Source organism: Hevea brasiliensis, chromosome 6 (assembly GCF_030052815.1).
Source record: "Hevea brasiliensis isolate MT/VB/25A 57/8 chromosome 6, ASM3005281v1, whole genome shotgun sequence".
NCBI lineage: Eukaryota > Viridiplantae > Streptophyta > Magnoliopsida > Malpighiales > Euphorbiaceae > Hevea > Hevea brasiliensis.
Genome location: NC_079498.1, coordinates 14,180,424 through 14,205,706, shown reverse-complemented (window position 1 = coordinate 14,205,706; position 25,283 = coordinate 14,180,424). Strand labels below are relative to the sequence as shown.

The 25,283-nt window shown below is 31.8% G+C and overlaps 3 protein-coding genes across 3 annotated transcripts; 2 read left to right on the top strand and 1 right to left on the bottom strand.

Moving 5' to 3' along the window:
• Positions 1-11,325: 11,325 nt before the first annotated feature.
• On the top strand, positions 11,326-13,649 carry LOC110654121 (polyubiquitin). Its single transcript, XM_021810009.2, has 2 exons — positions 11,326-11,493; positions 12,263-13,649. Exon 2 carries the CDS (start codon positions 12,263-12,265, stop codon positions 13,406-13,408), a length of 1,146 nt encoding a protein of 381 aa, XP_021665701.2. The 5' UTR covers positions 11,326-11,493; the 3' UTR covers positions 13,409-13,649.
• Positions 13,650-14,472: 823 nt separating this feature from the next.
• Positions 14,473-19,810, top strand: LOC110654118 (probable methyltransferase PMT19). The gene is made up of 6 exons (XM_058148417.1): positions 14,473-15,548; positions 16,789-16,999; positions 17,177-17,474; positions 18,239-18,619; positions 19,086-19,163; positions 19,462-19,810. Exons 1-6 carry the CDS (start codon positions 14,901-14,903, stop codon positions 19,658-19,660), a joined length of 1,815 nt encoding a protein of 604 aa, XP_058004400.1. The 5' UTR covers positions 14,473-14,900; the 3' UTR covers positions 19,661-19,810.
• On the bottom strand, positions 18,934-21,106 carry LOC110654120 (protein VACUOLELESS GAMETOPHYTES). Its single transcript, XM_058148418.1, has 2 exons — positions 20,048-21,106; positions 18,934-19,242 (listed from the first exon to the last, which is right to left on the bottom strand). The coding sequence occupies exon 1, from the start codon at positions 21,000-21,002 to the stop codon at positions 20,175-20,177; it is 828 nt and encodes a 275-aa protein (XP_058004401.1). The 5' UTR covers positions 21,003-21,106; the 3' UTR covers positions 18,934-19,242; positions 20,048-20,174.
• Between the last annotated feature and the right edge of the window lie 4,177 nt (positions 21,107-25,283).

Here is a 25,283-nt window from a genome sequence, read left to right as displayed (position 1 = left end):
AGTGATAATTAGGAATATAATAAGATAAGTCAAGGCGCTCCGGCACCGAGTGGAACATACTTTGCTCGGCTACACTATAGACGGGTAAGGGGTGTCACACCCTATAACTTCCATCTCCATCATTTGGCTTTGATAAGCCTCAAACCCACTACAAAATCATGAATTAGAGAGACGAAGAAAGGAATATAAGAGTGCTATCACATTTACTCTTATTCCCACCATCAACAAAGCTTGAGAAGCTCTTTCCCACATTTGAACTATTAAACTATAAAGGATATAAAGCTAACAATAGAGATAAAATAAAGAAAAAGTTGAACCATTGTTCTCACCCTTTATTTAATAAACTAATGTCCCTTATATAGGAAAATACGTAACAATAAAAAAAAAAAAAGAATAAGTTAAAGAATTGCCGCATACAGATTCACTCCGATAAACTAGGTAACTGAACTCAAATCAAATAAAAAAAAAATAACAACAAAATCAAAATAGATTTGACTTATTTTGCCAACAATCCCTCCCTTATATTGATGTTTGCAAATATTTAGTATAATAAAATTCTATATCAGTCTTCTCAAGTATGATCTTTCAAAGCACAAACACCAAGCAATTTTCTTAGCTTAAAAAATGCAGGTAACTTGAAAGGCTTTGTGAACAAGTCAGCAAGTTGATCTTCACTTCTGTAGTGAATAAGCTTAATGGTGTCATCTCTTGTAAGATCTTTTATAAAATAAAAATTGTGTCATCTCTTGTAAGATCTTTTATAAAATAAAAATTTACATCTTTGTGCTTTCTCCTTCCATGTATAACTAGATTCATAGACAATTTGATTGCCAAGCTATTATCACAAAATATTGCACTAGGCCATTTTCTTTGAAACAAAGCTCTTCAAGAGTTCTTTTTAAACATATAACTTGTAATGGTCCGGCTCCAACCACTAGAGGAATTCCAATTCAATTTTTAAGTCTCCTAAGAGAAATTATAATTTTTCAGTTTTGGTCTCCTATATTCTACTGTTCTATTGGTTTGGTTACTATGAGAATTTGGCTAAGTATCCTTCATCAAAGTTGTTCCTTATTGTCTTAGCTTTAATTCCCTTTTTGAATCACTCCATTTGATGTTTTGTAGCCCAAGTTATGCCTATTTTCCTAAGGCTAGCCGGATTTGATGTTACCCAAAATTCTGGGCATTTTCTGGATATTGGCAGTTTTTGGTGTGTTGAGTGCAAGTGGTTTTTCAAATAGGTTATGGTCAAAATTTGGGTTTGTTTTCTTCATGAAAGTTGTAGGGCTATGTCTCAGCTTTCCATCAGTATAAGATTCAGGTCATTTGGATCTTCCTAGACCAAGTTATGGTCATTTAAGTAACTACTGTTCATTTGGTCATTTTTGTACAGGGCAGTGTATCCAAATCCGGATTTGGCCTAATTGTTCACTAAGTTATGGTCATTTTCTGGGCATGATTCCTAAATGAAAAATGGTCCATTTTGTGTCTAGTTTCATTCTCAATTGGCCTCACACCAATTGGGTTGGTAAATTTTTAGTTTTGGTCCTTGAAAGGGATATAGGTCAAGCTGTCTGCATATTGACCTTAACCAATCCGAATCGAAACTTGGTTCTAACAATTCACACACACCACAAATGGTCACAATTGACCATTTCTCAACTTAAATAAGGTCATTTACATCAATTGACCAATTCTCAACTTTTTCTCTAATTTTTAACATGCTTAAAACCCTAATTACATAGAGTTCAAATCTAATACATTCAAAGTGCATATTCAATGTCTATATACTTCATTCAACTTAAACAACCAATCAAACACATCAAACTCATTCATTTCAAACCCTAACTAAGGCAGGCTGAAATTCTCTTTTGGTCCTCCAACAATTGTTTTCTTTTGATTTTAAGTTAAGATCTAAGTTAATTGAGTCATAAACACAACAAATAAACTTAAATTTCCAAGTACAAGTGCTTACCTCCACTAGAATTTTCAATTCTTCCCTTCCTTCAATTTCTCCCTCCTTATTTCTTCTTTCTTTCTTTCTTAATCACCTTCTCAAGTGAATTTATCAAGTTCTAATAAATTAATTTGGGGTTAAAGTAAGGTTTAGTGGTTGGAAGCAAGCTTGGATTCAAGTTTTCATGGTGTATCCATGGTGGCTAGGTGAGAGAGGAGGGGCAGCACACTTGGGTGGAGAAGAAGAATGGTTTATTTTTTTCCAATTTTGTGTTTATTTTATGTGTTTTAGTCTTATTTGACTTGGTCAATTATGGTGGGGAAAATTAAAATGTGTTTTGACATCATGATGATGTCATCCAATGATGTAATAAACTTTTTCCTTTTTCTTTTTCTTTTACATTTATTTTTCCATTAGTTCTTTAATTTAATTCTCGATTTCGAAATTTTCTTTTCTCTGATTTTATTGGACAATTAGGTCAGGAGTCAGCTCTAGGGTAAATTGACCAAATTGCCCCTCGCTGGTTCAATCCGATTTGCAAGTTATTCGATATTTCTTTCGGATCACTGACTTAATTATTTGACCTGCTTAACAACTCTTTTTCGTGATTTTCTCTTTTCCACTATGTTCGCAATAGTCCTAAGCACCGCGGCATCATATTTTCTGATTCGAAATTTGAGTTAAGACTGACCTCGCAATCATTTTCCGGGAAGGTCACCCATCGCTGTGACTCCCGACTCATTTAACTTTTTATGCTTTGTTTTTCTTCTTTATACTTAACTATTTGGCAATTAATAATTATTTGCGTTCAGGGCTTATCTAGTAGTCTTAGATATGATTCTAATCCCCTTAATTATCCGGACCGATACCGATCACCGGAATAGTAAAATATAGCAGGCTATGCAAATAAGGGTGTTACATAGCTTAACATGCACCTGAAGTTGCAGTAACAAATTTAGCTTTAGTAGTTGATAAAGTGACAATTGGCTGTGCTTTTTGTCTGACCATGAAAAAGCCCTAAACCAAACATAAACACAAAACATGAGGTGTTTTTTCTATTATTTTGATCTCTTACATAGTCACTATCAGTAAAACCAATTAAATCTAACTTTTCTCCCTTTTTATGAAATAGCCCAAACTCCATAGTACCCTTCAAGTATCACAAAATTCTCTTGGCAGCTAAAAGATTCCTCTCCTTGGACATTCTATGTACCTACTAATGAGACTAATAGCATGCATTATATTAAGTCTAGTTGCAGTTAAATACATAAGGCTTCCCACAATTTGTTTGAAAACGTGTTGCCACCTTTCCTCTAGAATCTCTAATTAGCTTCAAACCAAACTCAATTGGTGTATTCACATAATTGCAATCCTTTATTTGAAACCTATCCAAAATTTCTAGAATATATTTCTTTTGAGAAACAGAAACTCTATTAGCTATTGAATTACTTCAATTCTAAGAAAATAGTGTGGCATTCCTAAGTCAGACATATTAAATTCTTCCACCATAAACTTATTAAATTCACCAAACATAACACCATCATTTCCAGTGAATATAGGATCATAGACACACACACACACACAATAAGCATTTTACCTCCATCTCTAATTTTAGCAAAAAGTGTATGCTCATATGGACATTTTTTAAAACTTCATTGCAAATAAAAAGTGTTAATTCGACTATACTAAGCTCATAGAGCTTGTTTTAGTCCATATAGAGCCTTTTTATTTATACACTTTGTACTTATTTCTTAATTTCACGTAACCAAGAGGTTGATAAATGAATACCTACTCTTTCAAGTCTCTAAGCAAGAACACTTATTTTACATCTAATTAGAAGATAGGCCATGACTTTTGTGTTGGCAATGTAGTCACCAACCTTATTGTATTAAGTCTTGCAACAGGAACAAAAACTTCTTTGTAATCCACTCCAAACTCTTGCTTGTAGCCTTTAGCTGCCAAGTGTGCTTTGTACTTATTAACATCGCCATTTTCCTTCAATTTTGTCTTGTAAACCCACTTGACACCAATTGTCTTGTGCCCTTTTGGAAGATCTATCAGCTCCCAAGTATTGTTTTCTTTTTTCAATTGCAGCAATTTCATCATTCATAGCTTTTTGCCATTTTGATTCTTTAACAACATCTTCAAAAAACTATAGGATCACAATAAGAAAAAAAAGAGAAAAATGAGTGAGTGGGTCTTCAAATTGGTTAATCCCAATCACCTCATAATCATTCATCTATACGAATCTTCTTTTAACTCGTTGAGGTTGTTGTTTATTCAATTCAGCTGCTATAGTGTTTTGATTAGCTGATGATTGTTGTTCATTCTCTAAGTGTTGTTCATTCTTTATGGGTTACTTCCTTTTATCTTCAAAATTAGCTTGTATTTGTTGTTTGACATTATTTGCTTCCCATAACCAAAAATTTTTTCATAAAAAATCATGTCAAGACTAATGACTATTTTCTTAGTAATAGGATTATGCAACTTGTAGGCTTTAGAATAATCACTAACACAAAGAAAAATGCATTTCTCTCTTTTATGGTCTAGCTTCTTTCGCTTTTCATCTGGTTTTCTTCCTTTCCATGCTTCTTTTAATGTCATGTTCTACACAGTTAAAGTCAACTTCTATTTAGAATGTGAACACTCCAATTTACTGCTTTAAGCCAAAAATTCTTTGCGACTTTGCTTTTGACTAGTAAACTTCTAACCATGCTTAGGATTGTGTAGTTCTTCCTTCATATATACCATTTTGTTTAGGCATGTAGACTGTTATAAGTTGCTGCTTGATGCCACGAGTCTCACCAAAATTTGCAAATTCATGTCAATTATATTCTCCACCACGATCAATGTGGAGAACCTTTATTTGATTGTCAATCTCTTTCTCAACAAGCACTTTATAATTCTTAAAGGTTAATAAAGCTTTATATATTTCATTCAAAAAACAAATCCATATTTTTTTTACTATAATCATTAGTGAAAGTAATTAGATAAGGGCTTTTTTGCTCACCGAGATTTTCCCCATGGAAATTGATTATGATGTTGTTTGCTAACAAATTCTTCACAAACTTGAGAGGGCATTGTGATTTCAGGAAGACTAGTTGCCATATTCTTCTGATTTAATATCTTCAATCCATAAAAGTTCAGATATACATAGCGAAAATGCCAAAGCCAAGCCTCCTTTTCCAATTTTATAGTGAAGCAAGAATGAGTGGTGGTGTGGAGATATAATGGAAATATTCGATTTGCTGTCATCTTCACTTAAGCTATTAAGCCCAACTTTTTATCTTCAATTTTGCAAACTCCATTTTTTATGGAGATTTCATATCCCTTTTCTTGAAGTTGACTCATGCACAACAAGTTTAATTTCAACTCTAGAATAAAAACAACGTTAGAGATAGTATGAGCAGATTTCCATTGGTTTTGATTATTACCTTTCCTTTCCCTATTATAGAGACTTTGGGGTTGTTACCAAACTTCACACTATCACAAAAGGATTCATCTTAATTAGAGAATGGTCTCCACACATGTGATTACTGCAACCTATATCCAAGAATAAAAAATTCTTGTGTATTTCTTCCTTGGCATCACAAACCATCAACAAAGACATCTTTTCTTCTACTGTTTCTGCAAAATTAGTTGTTCCACCACCTTCATTAGATAACTTTGCATGACAAACCTGTGACATCTAAAACATGCAATGTGGGATTTGTTTATTGATTTCAGTTGATAACCCTTTTAACCCCTTCCTTTCCCTTTAAGAATCATTTAATTGAGCATGTTCAGATTTGTTGTGTGATTGTCTTCCTTTGCCTCTTCCTCTTTCTTAACCTTTTCCTCTTCCTTGACCTGCATTATTTAGTGTTGGAGAATAGTTATTGGTGGAGACTTTTAGTGCTCATTCTTTTATGTCTTGATGGATCAATTTTTGCTCATGAACCATCAATGATCCTTGTAGTTCATCAATTGAGAGATCATTAGGATCTTTTGATTCTTCAATTGCATAAATCAAGTTAAACTTTGATGTCATTGGTTGAAGAATTTTCTCAATCACTATCACATCCTCCATCTTTTCTCCATGGAGCTGCATCTTGTTGACAACTGTCATTGTTTTTAAGAAAAAAAATCAAAAACTGACTCCTTTAATTTCATTCAAAGTGTTTCAACCTCTAAACATAGTGCTTGAAGTTGTTGCCTTTATGCCCTTATCGATCCTAAAATTTCTTTGGCATTGAATCCCAAATTTGTTTGGAAGTTTCCTAATGGAGAATGGTTTCTAAGATAGACCGATCAATTGCCTGGAAAAAATAGTTATTAGCCTTCATATCCTTTAGCTTTAAGCTTTCAAACTTTGCATTTTGTGCTTCTGATAGAGTAGTACTTATTGTTGGTTATGTTATACCTATGAAAATCACCCTACTCGAACCTAATTAATATTCTCAAAAGCCGAACTCATCTCATACCCGATTAAAATTTATTATCAACTACTCAGACAAGTACCAAATCTGATTATTATTATCCAAAAAATACCTGAACCCTTTTAATTTTATATATTTCAATTACTAATCTACATAAAAATATTTTTTAATTAATAATTTATGTTTTAAAAATTTAATAATTGTATAAAATATTAAAATTCTATTTATTTAAAAGATAATATATAAAAAATTTATAAATATTATTATAAACATATATTTTATATTTAATTAATTACTTATATAAACATATTAGGGTAACAGATATCAAATATGTAAAACCCAAATACGATCGGGTATTATTCCTCAAACTTAATTACATAGTACCCAATTTAATGAGTCGAGTACCCATAAATACTTGACTCCTTGTCATCCCTACTCTATCAATATGCCCCAATGGTCATAGTGACCATTAATGTGAGGGATAGCTGGTTGCATAAAGTTGTTCAAAGCCATGAATAAAAAGACTTGATACTGCGCACACCCTCCCTCTCTCTTTCACAGTGTTTCGCTCACTCACAGGTGTTTCGCTCACCTGATACCATTGTTAAACTTTAAAGGAGATAAAATTGACAAAAAGACAAAAGACAGAAAAACTTGAACTATTGTTCTTACCGTTTATTTGATAAACTAATGCACTTTATATAGGCAGATACATAATCTTAAAAACAAAAAGAACAAGGTAAAGAATTGCCACATACAGATTCACTCTAATAGACTAGGTAACTAAGCTAACAAAACAAATAGCAACAAAATCAAAACATATTTGACTTATTCTATCAACATGAATGGCCTCCCAATAGCTTCGGTCGCCTTTTGGTAGGACTCCAATGAGTTGCGATATACTATATATCGCATATGGAAGAGAGAAATTTGCAAACCTAAAGTCACCATCCATGATTACTCCTCATCCAATTCATCAAATGCATTTGGGACCTTCCTCGAAATCACAGAGTCCCTAAATGCCTTCCCTTATTGTTAACTAGTTAAATACTTGTGCTTTGCACAATTTTAACAGAAATTAACTTTTTGATATCTAATTTAAATTTTAATATTTTATTTCTTGTTAAAATCATTTTATAAATAAATATATACACACACATATATATAGAAATTAGTATAAAAAAAATACATATTTTTTTTTTATTTTAAAACATAATTTCAATTTGAAAACAAAAAAATTTTAATATAATATATATATATATATATATATTAAAATTTATCATTACTCATAAAAATAAACAAATAAAAAATTTAAAAAATATAAAAGTATCATTATGATATTCAATAGATAAATAATAAAGATAAATAAAAAAATAAAGATAAAATTAACATTGGAAACTTATTTTGGTATACATTTATAAATAATTACATTTGCCTTGTTATTATTATTATTTTTTTTATAGTGCAATCTTTTTCTAATACTTTTAAGGAATTAGATATCAACATAAATGTAAACAAATATTAAAAATTAAGACTAATAAAATTTAATAAAAATAATAAAAATAGAGCAAATAAAAAAATAATTTAAAAGTATTAAATAATAAAAAAATTTAACAGTTCTTAAATAATATAAAATACTTATTATTTATAGGCAAAATAACAAAAAAAAAATTGAAACAAGATATAAGTTTTATGTATGTATGTATGTATGCATAGATAGATAGAGTTCACATGAAACAATCTTGGGTAGCAGATTAGATAGGTTGGGCTTTGAAACTTTGGAGCTTTTGATTTGTGCGAACCTAAGAAGATTTAGAGTGCGTCACTACCACCAGACTGAGCTGTGTATGCTATTATTGTTTTTATGCAAGTTGAAAATTTTGGGAATATTTACTCTTAAGCCGAAATTTGGTAAAATTTTTAAATTTTAAAATGTAATTTCGAAATGATTTTAGTTTCCCTTCAATTAACACAAAGAAAAAAAAGTGAAAAATGAGAAAAAAAATTTAAATATATGCTTCTTTCTGTTCCTTCAATTTCCATAAATTATAGAATTCAAGGGATTTAGGGGAAAAAAAAAACTATTACTGTTAATTCAGTAGAGATTTTCTTTTAAAAATGAAAATTATAAAGTCTAAATGAAATATTATGAAATTTGTTGCCCTAAAAATTTTTCTTTGAAACAAAATTGAAAATTTATCAATTAACATTTTAGTAAAAATAAATATTTTGGAGTCAATAATAAACAAATTTATTATATATAAATGTAATCTTAATTTTTATATATAATTAAAGACATGTTTTAAATTTTTTGGAAATTTATTATATATAAATATATTTTTTTATTATTTTTCTGTAATTATTAACCACAAACTTTATTATTAAATTAATGTTGTTATGATAATTTTGTAAAAGTATTGTAAATTAAGATTAAATTATAATCTAATCACCAATTAGAAATTCAAGTTTCTTGGTTCTCAATCAAAGGTGGAGGTTTATTTGTTGTTCATCTTCTCATTAATTATTGAGTTTTATTTTTTATATTTTGAAAAAAAGTTGGATTATTTTGGTTTAGTTTTATGATTTAAAAATGGAAATAATTAAATCAATCAAAATATAAATATTACAATATAATTTTTATAATATTATAAAAAAAAAATACTTTAACTAAAAATCAACAAATCGAATTAAAATAATCTGAATTTTAATTTGATTTAGTGTGATACAGTTTAAATTTTCATTTATTAATTTTATTTTTTTTCTATTTTTATTAAATTTTAAACCAAGTAAAAATTGTTAATACTAAGAATAATCAATCTTTCTATTTGGCTTTTCTAAATTCTTTCTTAAGCGCAGACACTAGGAATAGATGGCAATACGTAGAATATTTATGAAAATCACTATATTCTATTTAAATTTGATTAATATTTATAAAATTCATACTTATCTTGAATTCAATTAAAATTTATTTTTAACTATTTAAATCCATCCTAAATTCTATTATTATTATTTAAAAATATTCAAAACCAATTAACTTTATATATTTTATCAATAATTTATAAAAAAATATTTTATTAATAATTTATGTTTTAAAAATTTAATAATTTTATAAAATATTTAAATTTTATTTTATTTAAAATAATATATATATATATATATTATATTTTATTAATTATTTATACAGATAATAAATATTTAATATATAAAATTATAATATAAACTAAATCTATGGTAAATATTATTTTTCAAACCTTTCATCCCAAATTTGTCATATTAAAATTCAGCCCTATTGGGTATTAATAAATCTACAGCCGGTTATCATCCCGACACAACACTGACTTTCATGATTTTATTAAGGAATTGATTAATTTTTTTTTAATTATTAAATAAGTGAAAAAGAGGAGTTGAGTTTGGATCTTTCAGATACAAAATATATATATATATTGTTATAAATTTTACAAATATCAATTTAATAATATTAAAATTATTTTATTTTAATTTAATTTAATTAATAAAAAAATAATAAATAAAAATTGCACAAAACGACACTTTTCTTGTTGGTCCTAGATAGGGGAGTGATCTGCGCCTAGATAAGGGCCAGTTATGGGCTATGCCTTCCTATGCAATGGAGCCACGGTTCCTTTGCAAAAGGCTGGTGTTTGGGTAACAACGAGTTAATAAATTTCTCGTAAAATAATAATAATAATAATAAACTTATCCTAAAAGTACATTATTTACTAATTGTATATTATCACAACTAAAAAATTACAAAATTTAATAAAGTGTTTTAATAAATAACAATATTCTAAAATTAAATTGGGATTTAATTTTCTAAATTGTAAACTAAAATATATAATTAAAAATTAAAATATAATGAAAATTTTATAATTTTATATGAGGTATTGAAATTTTTATTCATTAGTAAATTTCATGGATTAATAGTGTTAGTTTTAAAATAAAAAAATAAAAATGTATTCTAAAGTAAATTTCAAGAATTTTTACAATTAATCCAAAGAAAAGATACTGTTCTTAATAATAATAACAAAATAATAATAATTATTATTATTATTATTTATTATTTATTATTTATTATTTTTTATTTTTGGTTATAACAATACATTAGAGTTTTAAGAGGAAAATAATATCATCTCCATCTCGTCATCTTCCTTAAATAAACTTTTAGAAATTTTTAAAAATTTTAAGTTCATATTCTTAATCTCAGGACTTTTGACAATCAAATATGTAACCTTTGGCCATTTAAGTCTCTCCCATGACCCAACTTCGAACCTTTCATTATTTACGAGTGAGAGATATTAAAAAAAAAAAAAAGTAATTCTATGCTATATATATATATATTTCGTGGTACGTTGTATTTAGATTATATATAAATAATAAATAATAGTTTTAAACATTATTAAGCTGTGAATGCAATTTTATTTATGTAATATTTTAATTTACTAAATATTAATTTAATATTTATTTTACATATTTATAAGATTTATATAAAATATTCATAATTTATAGATCTATAATATTATAAAAATTTAAAATATGAAAAGATATTTAAATGGAAAAAATATGGTTTTATTTAAAAGAAAAAAAGGGTAAGAGTTGGCTGCAAATTTGTCCACAGCTTGGGCGATGCCTTACCTTTGGCAGCGACTGCTTGTTTTGCAAGAAAGGAAAATAAAACCTTGGGCCAGGTCAATTGGTCAGAGGGCAAAGCTGTAATTTCAATCATATTAACCAATGATGTCACTCAAACCACAGCCGCTTTTTTTTTCCTCCACCTCACCCGAGCGTGTTTTTAACGTCTCTGTTTTATTTTTTTTATTTTTCGTATGCTATTATTAAATGAGAGCGGAGACATTGACAAATCAAAAATGCAAAATATCTGCCAACGGTCCAATGATATGAGAGGAGAGCGTCATCTACTGCCGCTAGAGGAACGTGGAGAATGAGGTGGGGTCTTATCTCCCAGCTGTCCTGGACAATTTCGTCATTTCAGCAGGCGATATTTAGCATAAATAGAGGAGATCGACGCGAACCTAATCATCTCGTGATTAAGATAACTTTCGATAGATAGAAATCTTTCAAAGACTCTCTCTTTCTCTCAAGGTATGTGCAGTTTCCTTTATCAATTTTTAAGTGGTATTGTTGTTTGAGATATATATTCTGATTTGGGTCTTTGCTTGATCGTTTGGTTTGTAGAGGTATTGTGATGAATATCGCGTCGTTCAAATTTGTTCAACTGTATAAATTAGGGTTTGTTGTTTTGCGTCGGTTTTTCTTTTGTTCACCGGATTTTTGAGATTGATTCAACTTTGAGAGCGATAGAGAGCTGATCTGATTTGATTATGTCTTCCTTTAGGGTTGTGGAGATTTGATTAGTCTCTTTCTGTGGAATCATCGAAGTTTTAAAGTTTAGGTTTTGTTATAAGATTATGTTTGGATTTGGATGTTGTTATTGATTTAATGAGTACATTATTTTCTGGATACTATTCGGGGCCGTTGAGCTGGATTGATTTGTTGCCTGCGATGTCGTTTTTTTCTTTTTTTTTTTTTTTTTTAGGCCTTCAACCTGTTTTATTTGATCATATGTCTAAGTGATTATTATATTAATGGCATATGTAAATTCTTGTAGCATTTTAAGCTCTATCATTGCAATTGATTGATATAAATTTATACCTTATTTTCATTTGACCTTGTTCCTGTGATTGATCTTATGAAGTTTGTGGTTTCAATCTCGGTCTTGAGGATTTGTTTGGTGGTTGTTTTTGCTTTGGTTGCATTGGTGCTAAGCTATTTATTGGATAATGTAGAAATGATATGCGGGGTCTCTGATATTTTGGGTTTGAATATTAATGTTTTGTTCTTTTGTTATCAGATGCAAATCTTTGTGAAAACCCTCACTGGAAAGACCATCACCCTTGAGGTGGAAAGCTCCGACACCATTGACAATGTGAAAGCCAAGATTCAGGACAAGGAAGGAATCCCACCAGACCAGCAGAGGTTGATCTTTGCTGGCAAACAGCTTGAGGATGGACGCACCCTTGCTGACTATAACATTCAAAAGGAGTCCACCCTCCACTTGGTACTCCGTCTCAGAGGTGGTATGCAGATCTTTGTGAAGACCCTTACTGGCAAGACGATTACCTTGGAAGTTGAGAGCTCAGATACAATTGACAATGTAAAAGCCAAGATCCAGGACAAGGAGGGCATCCCCCCAGACCAGCAGAGGCTGATCTTTGCAGGCAAACAGCTTGAGGATGGTCGCACACTTGCTGACTACAACATTCAGAAGGAGTCCACCCTCCATTTGGTCCTCCGTCTCAGGGGTGGTATGCAGATATTTGTGAAGACTTTGACTGGGAAAACAATCACCTTGGAAGTTGAGAGCTCTGACACAATTGACAATGTCAAAGCTAAGATCCAGGACAAGGAAGGCATCCCCCCAGATCAGCAGAGGCTTATCTTTGCTGGGAAGCAGCTTGAGGATGGGCGCACACTTGCCGACTACAACATCCAAAAGGAGTCCACCCTCCACTTGGTGCTTCGGCTCCGAGGTGGAATGCAAATCTTTGTGAAGACTTTGACTGGAAAGACCATAACCTTGGAAGTTGAGAGCTCTGACACCATTGATAATGTTAAGGCCAAGATCCAGGACAAGGAGGGCATTCCCCCAGATCAGCAGAGGCTTATCTTTGCTGGGAAGCAGCTTGAGGATGGGCGCACACTTGCCGACTACAACATCCAAAAGGAGTCCACCCTCCACTTGGTGCTTCGACTCCGTGGTGGAATGCAAATTTTTGTGAAGACTTTGACTGGAAAGACCATCACCTTGGAGGTGGAGAGTTCTGACACCATTGATAATGTCAAGGCCAAAATCCAGGACAAGGAGGGCATCCCACCTGACCAGCAGAGGCTTATCTTTGCTGGGAAGCAGCTTGAGGATGGACGTACCCTTGCAGATTACAACATTCAGAAGGAGTCCACTCTGCACCTTGTCCTGCGCCTCCGTGGTGGCCTTTAAGCTTGTGATATGTTATTTAAGCCTTGGGTCTTGGATTATGTTTGCAATTGTTGATTGTTCTGTGGTTCTGTATTGTGGTCATTGGCCATTATTAAATGGCGTCAAATAAGTTGTTGGAACTCTTTTCAGTTGCTTTTGTATTTTGGTTTTCAGTCTAGTTACAGTGTTGCAATGGCCGTCAAAGTCGCTGCATGACCTCTGTTTCTATTCTGATAAATTTGTGTTTTGCATTATAGCAGAATTCATGGTGTTTGTTCCTTGGCCTTCTGTTAAATTGCTGTGGCGATTGTATACATTTGATACTGATATAAATTATACTTGGTAGTATGAGTTATCTGTTTTAATATTCGTTATTCGTACTGATGATTTATTCAGATATTGTATTGTTAGGCATTGGGTTCACTAATTTTCTTTTTCATTAGAATGTCTAAATTTGGTTGGATTGGGGCAGGGGTTTTACTGCTTGTTTGCTATGGGGGAATAGAAACTGGTTCCTTGTTTTTTTTCTGGTGAGGAAATAAGCTTGGTTCGCTGTGATGCGATATCCATGGTTCAGGAAATTGTTTGGTGTTGAGTAATAGTTATGAACATAAATGAGGTGTAAGGTGCTTCTGCAAACGATAATTGTTCCTGGTAAAATTGCAGTGCTGCATTTGGTTGGCTGCTACAAATTAAAAATACCCAAAGTAGAGATTCATCCAGTGAATGGAAGACTTATTGTAATACATTATTGCATAGCCATATTAAATATTATTTGTCTCCCAAATTAAAAAAACGCCTGCATGATTAATGAGTTAAAAAAGACTCTTGTTATCCAATTTAGATAATGGCATGATTCCGATGATTTCTGTATCTATTTGAAGAATGTTGATTCTAGTCCTAGAATCAAGCTTTGGCTTGGCTTCCATTCTCCTGGATTTAGCTTCCAGTTAGCTTTCCCTGCCACATAGTGGAGCCTTTTATCTGAATAAGAAGATGAAATGTTTTTCCAAGGGTTACATTTTCCCCAAGCAATGATAATGATATTAATCATTGCACGAATAAAGTCTGGACTCTACATGAACTTTTATAAAGTGAAGACTGGCAATGTCTAAAAAGGCCTTTGAATCCCATGCTGACAAGTTGGTATCGTATTTACATAATCTCGTGGAATTGAATAACGCCATGTTAGACAAAAATTTCTAGAAAATATTTCAGTGAGATCTAGTTACCGACAACTGAATTTATCATATTGGAGATATTGATCAGCCATCAGTGCAGAAGAATCCTGTAAAAATCATAAAATAAAAAATCTTATGCAGTTATGCTCCTGTTGTGAATATGGTGGCACCACAAATGGGGCATACGATAACAACCATAGAAACTCTCTCATGGTAACAGAACTTCACTAGTGGGCCGTATTGCTTTTAGTAGAAAGCAACTCTCTTTAAAGTATTATAAAAAAAAATCAAGTCTTTGCTGTGAAACTCAAATCCCATCAAGAATAGAACAAATGGGAAACACAAATCCTCTCAAGAATCCTCTGGTGAAATTTCTCCTGGTCATTGTTCTATTTTCTCTTTCCTACATTCTTGGAATCCAAACCAACACTTTGAGCTCTACTTCTCCTGCATCTACTCCTCTTCTCCAAAACCAGCAACATTCACTCAGTTGTCTCCAGCACAACTTCTCATTGCCTCATCTTGACTTTGAACCACACCACAGGCTCTCTGTCCCTCAAGAACCTGTCAAAGATCCCCCATTCTTCAATTTTTGCCCTCTAAACTTCACTGATTACTGCCCTTGCCATGACCCACAAAGGGAAATGCTCTTCTCAACTGATAAATTCTTCCATCGAGAGAGGCATTGCCAAGAACATAATACAAAACCACGGTGTTTGGTTCCAAAGCCCGTTGGGTACAAGAAACCGTTTCCTTGGCCCAAAAGCAGGGACTATGCTTGGTTCAAGAATGTACCATTTAAGAAGCTGACTGAATTCAAGAAATCTCAGAATTGGGTTAGATTGGAAGGTGACTTGCTGATTTTTCCAGGGGGTGGGACTTCGTTTACGAAGGGAGTGGAGGTTTATGTTAAGGAGATTACACGTATGGTGCCTTTGAAATCTGGGAGTATAAGGACTGTTCTTGATTTTGGATGTGGGGTGAGTAGTTGGTGGGAATTTAAAGGGACTTGTTTTAATTTTATTTCTGGCATGGTTGTGGTTATCTTTTATATTGAAATCTGATATATCTGTATATTTCAATTTTGCTGTTATGTTTTTTACATTAGATTTTTAATATTCACTCAAATTTTGTCTTCTTCTCTGCATTATTATTTTTTTTTTCTGCTCATTATTACTGATGAGGAAGAGGGGAACTGAAAGGGTATTAAATAATTTTGCCTTACTCATTACAAGGCAAGACTATAATTTAATATGATATTGAAAAATATTATAATGGATTGGGATTTGGGGAGTGTTTCCAATGAGGCAATGACTATTATCTTCCTTGTTTTAGTGACATGGATTCAGTGCTCTGGGGGACTATCAAGAAGAACAGGTGTTCTTGAGATTATTAGTTTTGCTTGTTTAATTATTGCCCTTCATAGTGAGAACGGGGGCTGAAGAGAACAACAATGCTAGTAGAAAACATAAGAATTGGTTGCTATTACAACTAATAGACTTCTAACTATGGTACTTGGGCTCTGCTCTATCTCAGAAAAGCAAGAGCGATAATTTGTTCCTCTGCTTTTCAGCACTTTCTAACCGAACGACTTGTTGGCTCGGGGAACCCTTCGGCGTCACTCTCTTTCTGCCCACAATTTCTCCCTATTCTTTTTCCCTGAACCATTTTTTTTTTCTTACAGCATAAATAACTTAGTTTGTGTTGCATTACAACATAAAAAATAAAAGATACTTTGTTGCTTTGTCTGGTAAAACTAATATTATTTCTTATGTGACTTTCCACTGATTTTACAGCTCTATTGGACTATTAATGGAAGTTAGCGACTCTTTTTCCACAATGAAAACCCAAATTTGGCTTATATTCATGTTTGAGTAGATTTGCAGATATTTGGTTTTCTTGATGCTGACTCTCTTCAGCCTAAAATTTCATGTGAAATTAGATACCATTGATCTTTGAAGTTTGAACTTTCTTTATCTCTCATGTCCTGCTTCATTTTGCATTGAGGTTGTGTTGCCAAATGCGCATTTGGCTTAATTTAAATGCAATACCAAATGTAGCTTTATATTTATGAGGTTATTCATGTGAATAAGAACATAATTTATCACTTCCTGAGATCTGGAAACCAATTAACATGCTTCTAGAATTTTCTTCTGGCTGATTTATTTGCCTATTTAGAGTAAATTTTTATCTTTGGTTTTTGGTTTATGTTTTCCACAGGTAGCAAGCTTTGGAGCATTTCTAATGGACTATAACATATTGACAATGTCAATTGCTCCAATAGATCAACATCAGGCTCAAGTACAGTTTGCCTTGGAAAGAGGTCTTCCAGCAATGCTTGGTATACTTAGTACCCATCGGTTGCCATTCCCATCAAGATCATTTGATATGGCTCACTGTTCTAGATGCCTGGTGCAATGGACTAATTATGGTACTCTTACTTAATTCTCTAAATTTAGTGTCTGTCACCATAACATTTTGTGGTGGTAAGAAAATTTTGATGTTTGATTTTAGCTTTGAAATGATAAAAGGAACATCTGGTTGTGGAATTAATTTCTATAAACCAATTGTTCCTTTTCTTAATTATTTTTGAAATGCAAATGGCTAGATGGACTTTATCTGATAGAGATTGACCGAGTGCTGCGACCTGGTGGCTATTGGGTATTGTCTGGACCACCTATAAGTTGGAAGGTTAGATCTAAGAAATGGGAGACACAACCTCAGGACATGGAAAAAGAGCAAAACAGATTGGAAGATGTTGCCAGGCGACTGTGCTGGAAGAAAGTTACAGAGAGGGGGCATATTGCTGTGTGGAGAAAACCCACTAATCATTTAAACTGCATAAAAATGTCAAGGACTTGGAAATCTCCTCGTTTTTGTATTAACAGTGATCCTGATGCTGGTTGGTGAGTTTGTTGATTCATTATAGTTACACTTAGCCTGTGGAATGAGTCATCATTTATAATATAGCAATTTGTCTCTGATTAATGCAATATTTTTAACATGAAAATCTTAAAAAAAAAAAAGAGATCTTGCACTTTGGGTTGACACCCATGTCAATTAATTTGACACGAAAGACTTGAAAGGAGAGATGGAATCTGCTGCTGTCATCTTAGCAATGTATCTAAAATGCCATCTTATTGGCATTTGTTGCAGCAGGGTGCTCCAAAATAGCATCAAGCAAGTGGTGCTGCTGGTGAAAATTAATTTTAAGTTACCAGCTGTCCCTTGTGAGCACATTCTCAGATAATACCCCCACAAACATTCATTTTGATTCCATTTCATCTTGTATTAGAAAAGGGCAGTGGATGCATTTTCTTTCCGCAGGTGTCCTTAACAGAGGCTAAGGTTAGTGCCTAATTGGAAATTCTGGGGCTAAAATTTTCTTCTCTTTCCCATTATATGTTAGATGCTCCATCCAAGTGCGAGGCCAATAGCTATTTAAAATTAGCTTCTACATGAATATTTTCAATGTGATTCCACTCTCTTTGTTTCATTAAACAAACTGAGCATAGAAATCACTTCTGCTAAAAAACTATAATGCTACATATTCTTCAATTGAGGTAAATGGAATTGCCATGAGCACTCCTCATTGAACATTATTGTTCTGTGAGTGTCAGCTTCCCATTATAGTTACTAACATCTGTCTTGTTTCTCAATGCTTTAATAGGTATAAAAAGATGGAACCATGCATTACTCCTCTTCCGAATGTGACAGACATCCATGATATTTCTGGAGGTGCTCTTTTAAAATGGCCAAAAAGGTTAAGTGCTGCTCCGCCTAGGCTAAGAAGTGAAGGAATTTCTGTCAGGGCCTATGATAAGGATAATCAGTTATGGCAAAGAAGAGTTGGATATTATGAGAAAATACTCAAATCTCTCCCTGAAGGTAGATATAGAAATATAATGGATATGAATGCTGGGATTGGTGGTTTTGCTGCAGCACTGATAAAGTATCCAGTATGGGTAATGAATGTCATACCTTTTGATGCAAAAAAGAACAATCTTAGCATTGTGTACGAGCGTGGCCTTATTGGAACTTACATGAATTGGTAAATACTAGTAGTTCTGCAGTTCATATTCTTACTAGTGTTTGTAACCCGGTTTTGTGCAATTTTCCTGCTCTTAATTTGTTTTATTATTTAGATAGAAGCAAAAAATACACTGCATAAATTTATTGATCTCTGCAATTCAATTCCTTGCACTGCTTAATATATGTGTTTAAGCAATTGCTTTTATTGCTTGGAATTAGATTTTCTGGTTTTTAACTTTATTCTTTTTATGTTCTCACATCAACCTGTATCTCCAGCAATAATGAATCATTTCCTTATGGAAGTGCAACAAAAAGCCGTAGAGTATTAATACATTTATCAGAAAATTTTCTTGTATTTCTAAAATTTCTTATTTATTAATCTAGGTATTTTAGCTGAAGAACTAAGGTGTACTTCAGAACAATTAATAATTCCTTTTTTTTTTTCAAGGTGAAATAATGAACAGTTTAATAATTCTTACTTGCAGGTGTGAGGCCTTTGATACGTACCCCAGGACATATGATTTGATACATGCCTATGGTGTATTCAGCATGTATATGAACAAGTAAGTGATCTAATTCTATTTCTTTTGTTGAGTGATTGCAGAAGTTGTTTACCAATGGTTGTGCGCCTGCGCCCATCTCCTGCAAAAGATCAATGAGAACGTGAAAATAAAGATCAAAAGATCAAAAGGGATGAAAAACTTATTGAAGAGAAAATTTGTCAACGTTAAGGAATGCAAAAATATCAGTTGCCCAACAAAGTTGCTGCTTCTATATACTCTTGTTTGTCAATTGTAAATAAAAATATCACGGAGAATAGAAATGCCCATGTTCAATTTGAATTTATCTTCTCTCGAGCAGGTGTGACATTCTTGATATCCTTCTTGAAATGTACCGGATTCTTCGACCAGAAGGAGCTGTTATAATAAGAGATCATGTTGATATCATTGTGAAGCTGCATGGCATTACAGATAGGATAAGATGGCATAGCAAGGTTTTGCACAGTGAGAATGGACCTCTTCATCCAGAGAAAATACTATTGATTGACAATTCTAAATAGGTATTATATCCTAATCATTCTGTGAACAGCAATCATTTGTTGCCAAGTGTATATTAGAAGCATATAGTAGTTATGATTTCTTAAAAACATTGTTGAAATCATTGTTAATATGGAGAACCATACAAGAGACCGTTATTCATTGTTTTTACAGAGTGCTGAGTGAAAAACATTGGATGGCTAGCTCTCAAATAAGAAACTTGGTTGAAATTCTATCAAAACATAATAATATTGATAAGATCAATATTAAAAGAAAAATAAAATCCAGTAATCTCCATGGTATAATCTGATTCCAAGATGAACAGAACAGATAATTAATACTTCTATATGAACTGACAATTAATAGTTAAAGTGATAGTATTGATAAAGATCAATGTTATGATCCATTACCAACGTTCATTGATAAAGCAGACCACCCATATATTTAAAGGAAAACCGCGCAACACCCTTTGTGATTCTTGCATCTTTGAAGGCATCAATCCAATCTTCTAATTTTGCAAATCAGATTCAAGATCAACTATAGATCTAAGGAATAGGAAGAATCAGCAGCAGCAAAAGAATCACCATTGTTGCTGCTGCCATCACCCATGCTGCTTTGCACAAAACTCTGATGTGCAGCTCCATCCAGAAACCCTTGAACCAGTACATCCACCACACCAGTTGTACCATTATTCCCCTGCATAGAAGGCGGAAGAACTCTATTCTCATGTTGCTGGTATTGATGATTCGTTCCTGGGAAATTCAGACATCGCTGAAAACGAGCCTGAGCCTGAGCCTGAGTCTGAGCCTGACCCCTTGGCATAACATTAGCACTCATTGCACACTCCAAGTGAGCGTCAAACTCGCATGGACCACACCGGTAGAGCCAGTGATTAGACCCGATCTTCTGGCATATATCGCAGGAGAAGCCTTTGGTGTGGTAAGGAGGGTGAAAGGTGAGATGCAGTGCGTGAGGGTGAGATTGATGGGCAAGTGAAAGTGGGTTTTGAGCACAAGTAGCGTGAATATCAAAGCCACATTTGTTGCAGTGGTAGCTGAAGCCATGGCCATCGCTGCCACAACCATCACAGTTGAAAGCTCCACCTGGGTAAGCTGGGGTGGGAAGGAGGGTAAGCGGGTGGATGGGATGGCCTGGGTGTTTGATTAAAGAGGGAAGTTGGCTGCATGACAAGTGGAGGGTGAAGTTGCAGGGCTTACAAGAGTATATCCACCCAGAAGACTGGAGCTTACAGGCTGAACATGGAGTTGTATGTGGAGATAGAGATTGAAGGTTGTTGTTTGATAGCTCTAGGGGATGAGGGTGGCTGAAGTGGTGGATTCTTGGATCATGATTGAGCCTTCCCATTTCTTTCCTTTACAGAGGACTTTCCATACTGTTTTTCTTGAAATATGAGAGAGATTAGGATTAGCAAAGCAATAATGGAGTTAGGGATGGCAAGAAGACTTTTGGGGGGGAGGTGTGGTGTGGGGAGGGGTGGGGAATTGACTTATTTATTTATTTATTTATGTTTATTATGGTAAACATTTTTTTTCCATAAATAATATCCATAAGAATACTTCAAATAGCTTTCCAAGTTATGACTTTCAATAGTTGAATAAATCTATTTATAAAATTAAAATATCAGGAAAAAATTTTTTTTAAAGGAATTGAGGATTGGGAACTCGAATATAATTTTTCGTCTTTAGTCATAAAATTAATCTGGAAAAAGGCGAAAAAACCAAGCAAAGCAAGAAAAACTGCAGCGTTCCTGGAAGGGCAAAGTAGGAAAAGCATATTAAAACACACACAGAGCAATAGGCCAAATGCAAAGCGGTGTCGTTTTGAAAGGCAGAAACACACGATAAAAAAAAAAAATTATACAGTCTCAATTGCCCTCGGAAAGATGGAAGAGGCTTGCAAAAACTTAAAAACAGCCTCAACACAACGGATACTTACGTAATTTACTTAAGTGAAATCATTTTTCACTATTCATTTGGAGTGTGCTTGTGTGTGTGTACCCATTTTACTCCCCTTTGAATTTTCAGATTTTTTTGTTATAAAAAAAATTAAGATATATATAATTATTGTCCTAACCTAATAATGGAATTGACTCAAGAGGGTAAGATGGTAAATGGAGGTCGACTTGTCAACATGGGACGCGGTTCAGGTTTCAGCCTATTGGCTACTTTCAGTTGGCTTTTTAATCTGCTGCACTCGTAGTAGTCTTCTTTCATACTTATCAATATAAGCCTATTCTATTTGACTAGAAATATTATACGGAGATAACATTTTACACTTTCTTAATATACACTATAAAATCAGGAAAAAAATATGTATATACTATAAAAAAAAAATATGTTAACAATTGATTAAATTACTTATTAATTTATTAAAATTATTTGCTAATCAATTCAACAAAAGATTTAACAACAATTTACAATCAATTCAGTTAATAAATTAATTAAATTTAAAAAAAAAGTAGTTAATGATTTTGTAACTGAAATCGATTGTTAATAGCAATCAAAATGTAATCAATTGTAAAAAATTTTAGTATTTTTAATTTTATAATTTTATAAAAATTTAAATATAAAAAATTTAAATATTTTAAAAAAATTAAATATAAAAAAATATTTATAAGACAAATTATTAAAAAAAGTCATCATATATAGTTGATGAGAATAAATTGAAAGAGAAGAGAAGAAAGAAAAAAAAATAGTAGCAAAAAAAAAAGTGTAGTGATTAGTATATGTGCATTAATAACTGATTTTCGCAATCAATTGTCGGTTATTAATTTCTTTTAAAAATTAAATGAGAATTTTTTGAGGAAAATTTTATAACCGATTTGTAATCAGTTGCAAATAAAAAAAATAAAATAAAAAATTGAACACAAATTTTTAGGAGAAAAAATTTAACAACTAATAATAAATCAGTTGCAAATAATAACTTATTTTGGTAATCGATTATAAATTGATCGCTAATTTTATAGTCAATTAAAATAATTTTTTAATTTAGCAACCACTTACCTAGATAAATTATTATTAGTAATCGATTTTGACAATCGATTTCTTAATCGGTTGCTAATAGCAACCGATTTTAAAATCGATTACTAATTGTATATTTAAGATTTTTTCAACATTAACTAGCAACTAATTTAGTAACTAATTATATATTAGTTGCTAATTCTTGAATCAGTTGCTAAATTTTTAAAAATTAATTATTTTATTAAAAATTAAAATCATAAATTGATTACAAAATCAATTACTAATAGCAATCAATTTCAGTCGATTGCAAAACTAATTGTTTTTCATAGTGATAATTATATAGTTGATGAGAATAAATTATTTATACATCTTGTATTACAATCTTAAATCAAAACACAAATTTATTTATTAATTATATAAATTATTTAGATAATTTTTGTATATACATTAATATACTAAAATTATCAAAAATATTTTATAGTTTAGATTTACAATATCAATTTTTTTCCAAAAAAAATTCAAAAATTTACAATGTATAACAATAAAATTATCAAATAATTAGCAATATATGGATCAACAATCATAGTTTAGGATATTAAACTCTTAGGCCATCAAAACTTGCACATGTTAAATTGTTAATGTTAGTATAGGTTTATTGATTTTATATTATTCGTATTTCATCATATAAGTAAAAATAAAAATAAAAAAATAAAAAAAAAACCTATTGAGTTTAAATAGCAGTTTGAGACAATATGAGTAAAAAAAGGAGAAATATTTGATTTAACTTTGTACTTATTGAAAAAGTTTAATTTAGGTTATTTTTATTTTTTTTAAATTAATTTAAAATTTTCATTTTAAATTTAATTTAATCTAAAAATTAAAATTTTAAGTTAAATATTTTGATTTAAATAAAAAATTAAAAAGTTTTATTTTTTAATATGAGACTAATTTTCTTAATTTCTTTATTTAAATTTAAAAATCAAAAAATTTAATTTTCTTAATTTTTTTATTAGATTAAATTTAAATTAAAAATTTTAAACTAAATTAAAAAAATAAAAATAACTAAATTAAACTTCACCATACAATGATATAGTTTAACTTCAAGCCATTCCAAAGCCCAAGGCTAATAATATTCCAAGTAAACGTAGGCCTGTCATCATGCCACCATTTGATTCTTCTATTTCCATTATTTTCCTAGAAATTTAAAGAGACTATGCTTCACACTAGTGTTCAATGCATTTACAAAATGTTAGTCTAATTGACGTTTTCTTCCTTTTACTGATTGTCCCTTGTACAGTTAGACTGCCTATAAAATTGATAATTTTGAAAAACGCTAATTTGAGTGACGTTTTCAATGGCTTTCTATCTCGGACCCATTTTTCCTAGTAACTGACATTTTCAGTGATATCTCTAATTTTTAAATTATTATTTTATATATAAATATAAATATTTTATTATATTAAATATTATGAAAATTTATTTAAAACCTTTTGAATTTAAAAGATAGAGTTTAATTTTCTTAAAATAATAAATTTCATTAATTTTTAAAAAATGAATTTAAAGACCACGTGATAAATTTAAAAATATATTTAAATTCTATAAATTTTTCTGAGTTTTTTAAAATTTTTTTTAAAAATTTTGAGCTTTGTTTTGGGTTTCAGGATATAGTAAAAATTTAATTTTATGTGTCCTGAATTTAACTGGTCAAATCGAACCAGATCAGATCAAATCGGTCGAATCAGATCGCTCCTCTTTTTCTTCTTTCTCTCTTCCCTAATGAGTCACCTGACCAGCCTCCTTCTCCTCTCATTTTCTCTCTCCTCTCTCCTCCCCTTGCTAGCTAATCACCGCTCCTCCCTTCCCCAGTCACCGGCGCACCTCCCCCAAGCCCCTGGGACGACAACTGTCAGCTGTTGTCCCAAGTGGCTGAAAAATCGTGCCAAAGTCCTCCTCTTCATGTGCACAACTTTTCAATTTCCAAGGCTAAATCCGATCAATCAGACCACCAATCAGACTAGGTCTTATCTCCAACACCTTCTACTCATTGAGAGCTTTTTATAGACATCAAGATCACAAATTTTTATCGAGCGGATTGTCTAATTTTAACTCGAGAATTTTAGCCTATTTTGATTTTTGGGTTAAATTTCTCTCAAACTGGGAACCCCACAAAAATTCCGAGAGTACCGGCATACTCCACTCGATGAGAGCTTCGCGGCAATATAAATTTCAAAAATTTTCGACACCAAAAATTTGGTGAGTCTCACGAATTTCGCAGTATTTTTCCAGGCTTTAAAAGAGCTTATTTATTTTTGTAAAAATTATATTCAAACCCTGGTACTATTGGCTTTGCGTAGGTACTTTCGTTTCGTGAAAATTCAACCGACGCCCAGATTTATAATTTCGGGTCAGACAGACAAGCTGCCGGAGCTGTTTCAAAATTTGATTGAAATTGCGATCCTCCCCATCATTTGCAAACGCCCCAGACGAGTTCTAAGCATTGGAATTGGCGTAGGTAAACCTGAATCTTATGTTTCTTCATTTACCTAGTGTCGGGTTTATAATAAAAATTCATAAAATATTCATGGGTAGCCAGAAAATTATAATTCTTTTTGCATGAGCTTTATATTATTGTTAAGGACCGTGGACAAAATTTTAGAAATTTTAG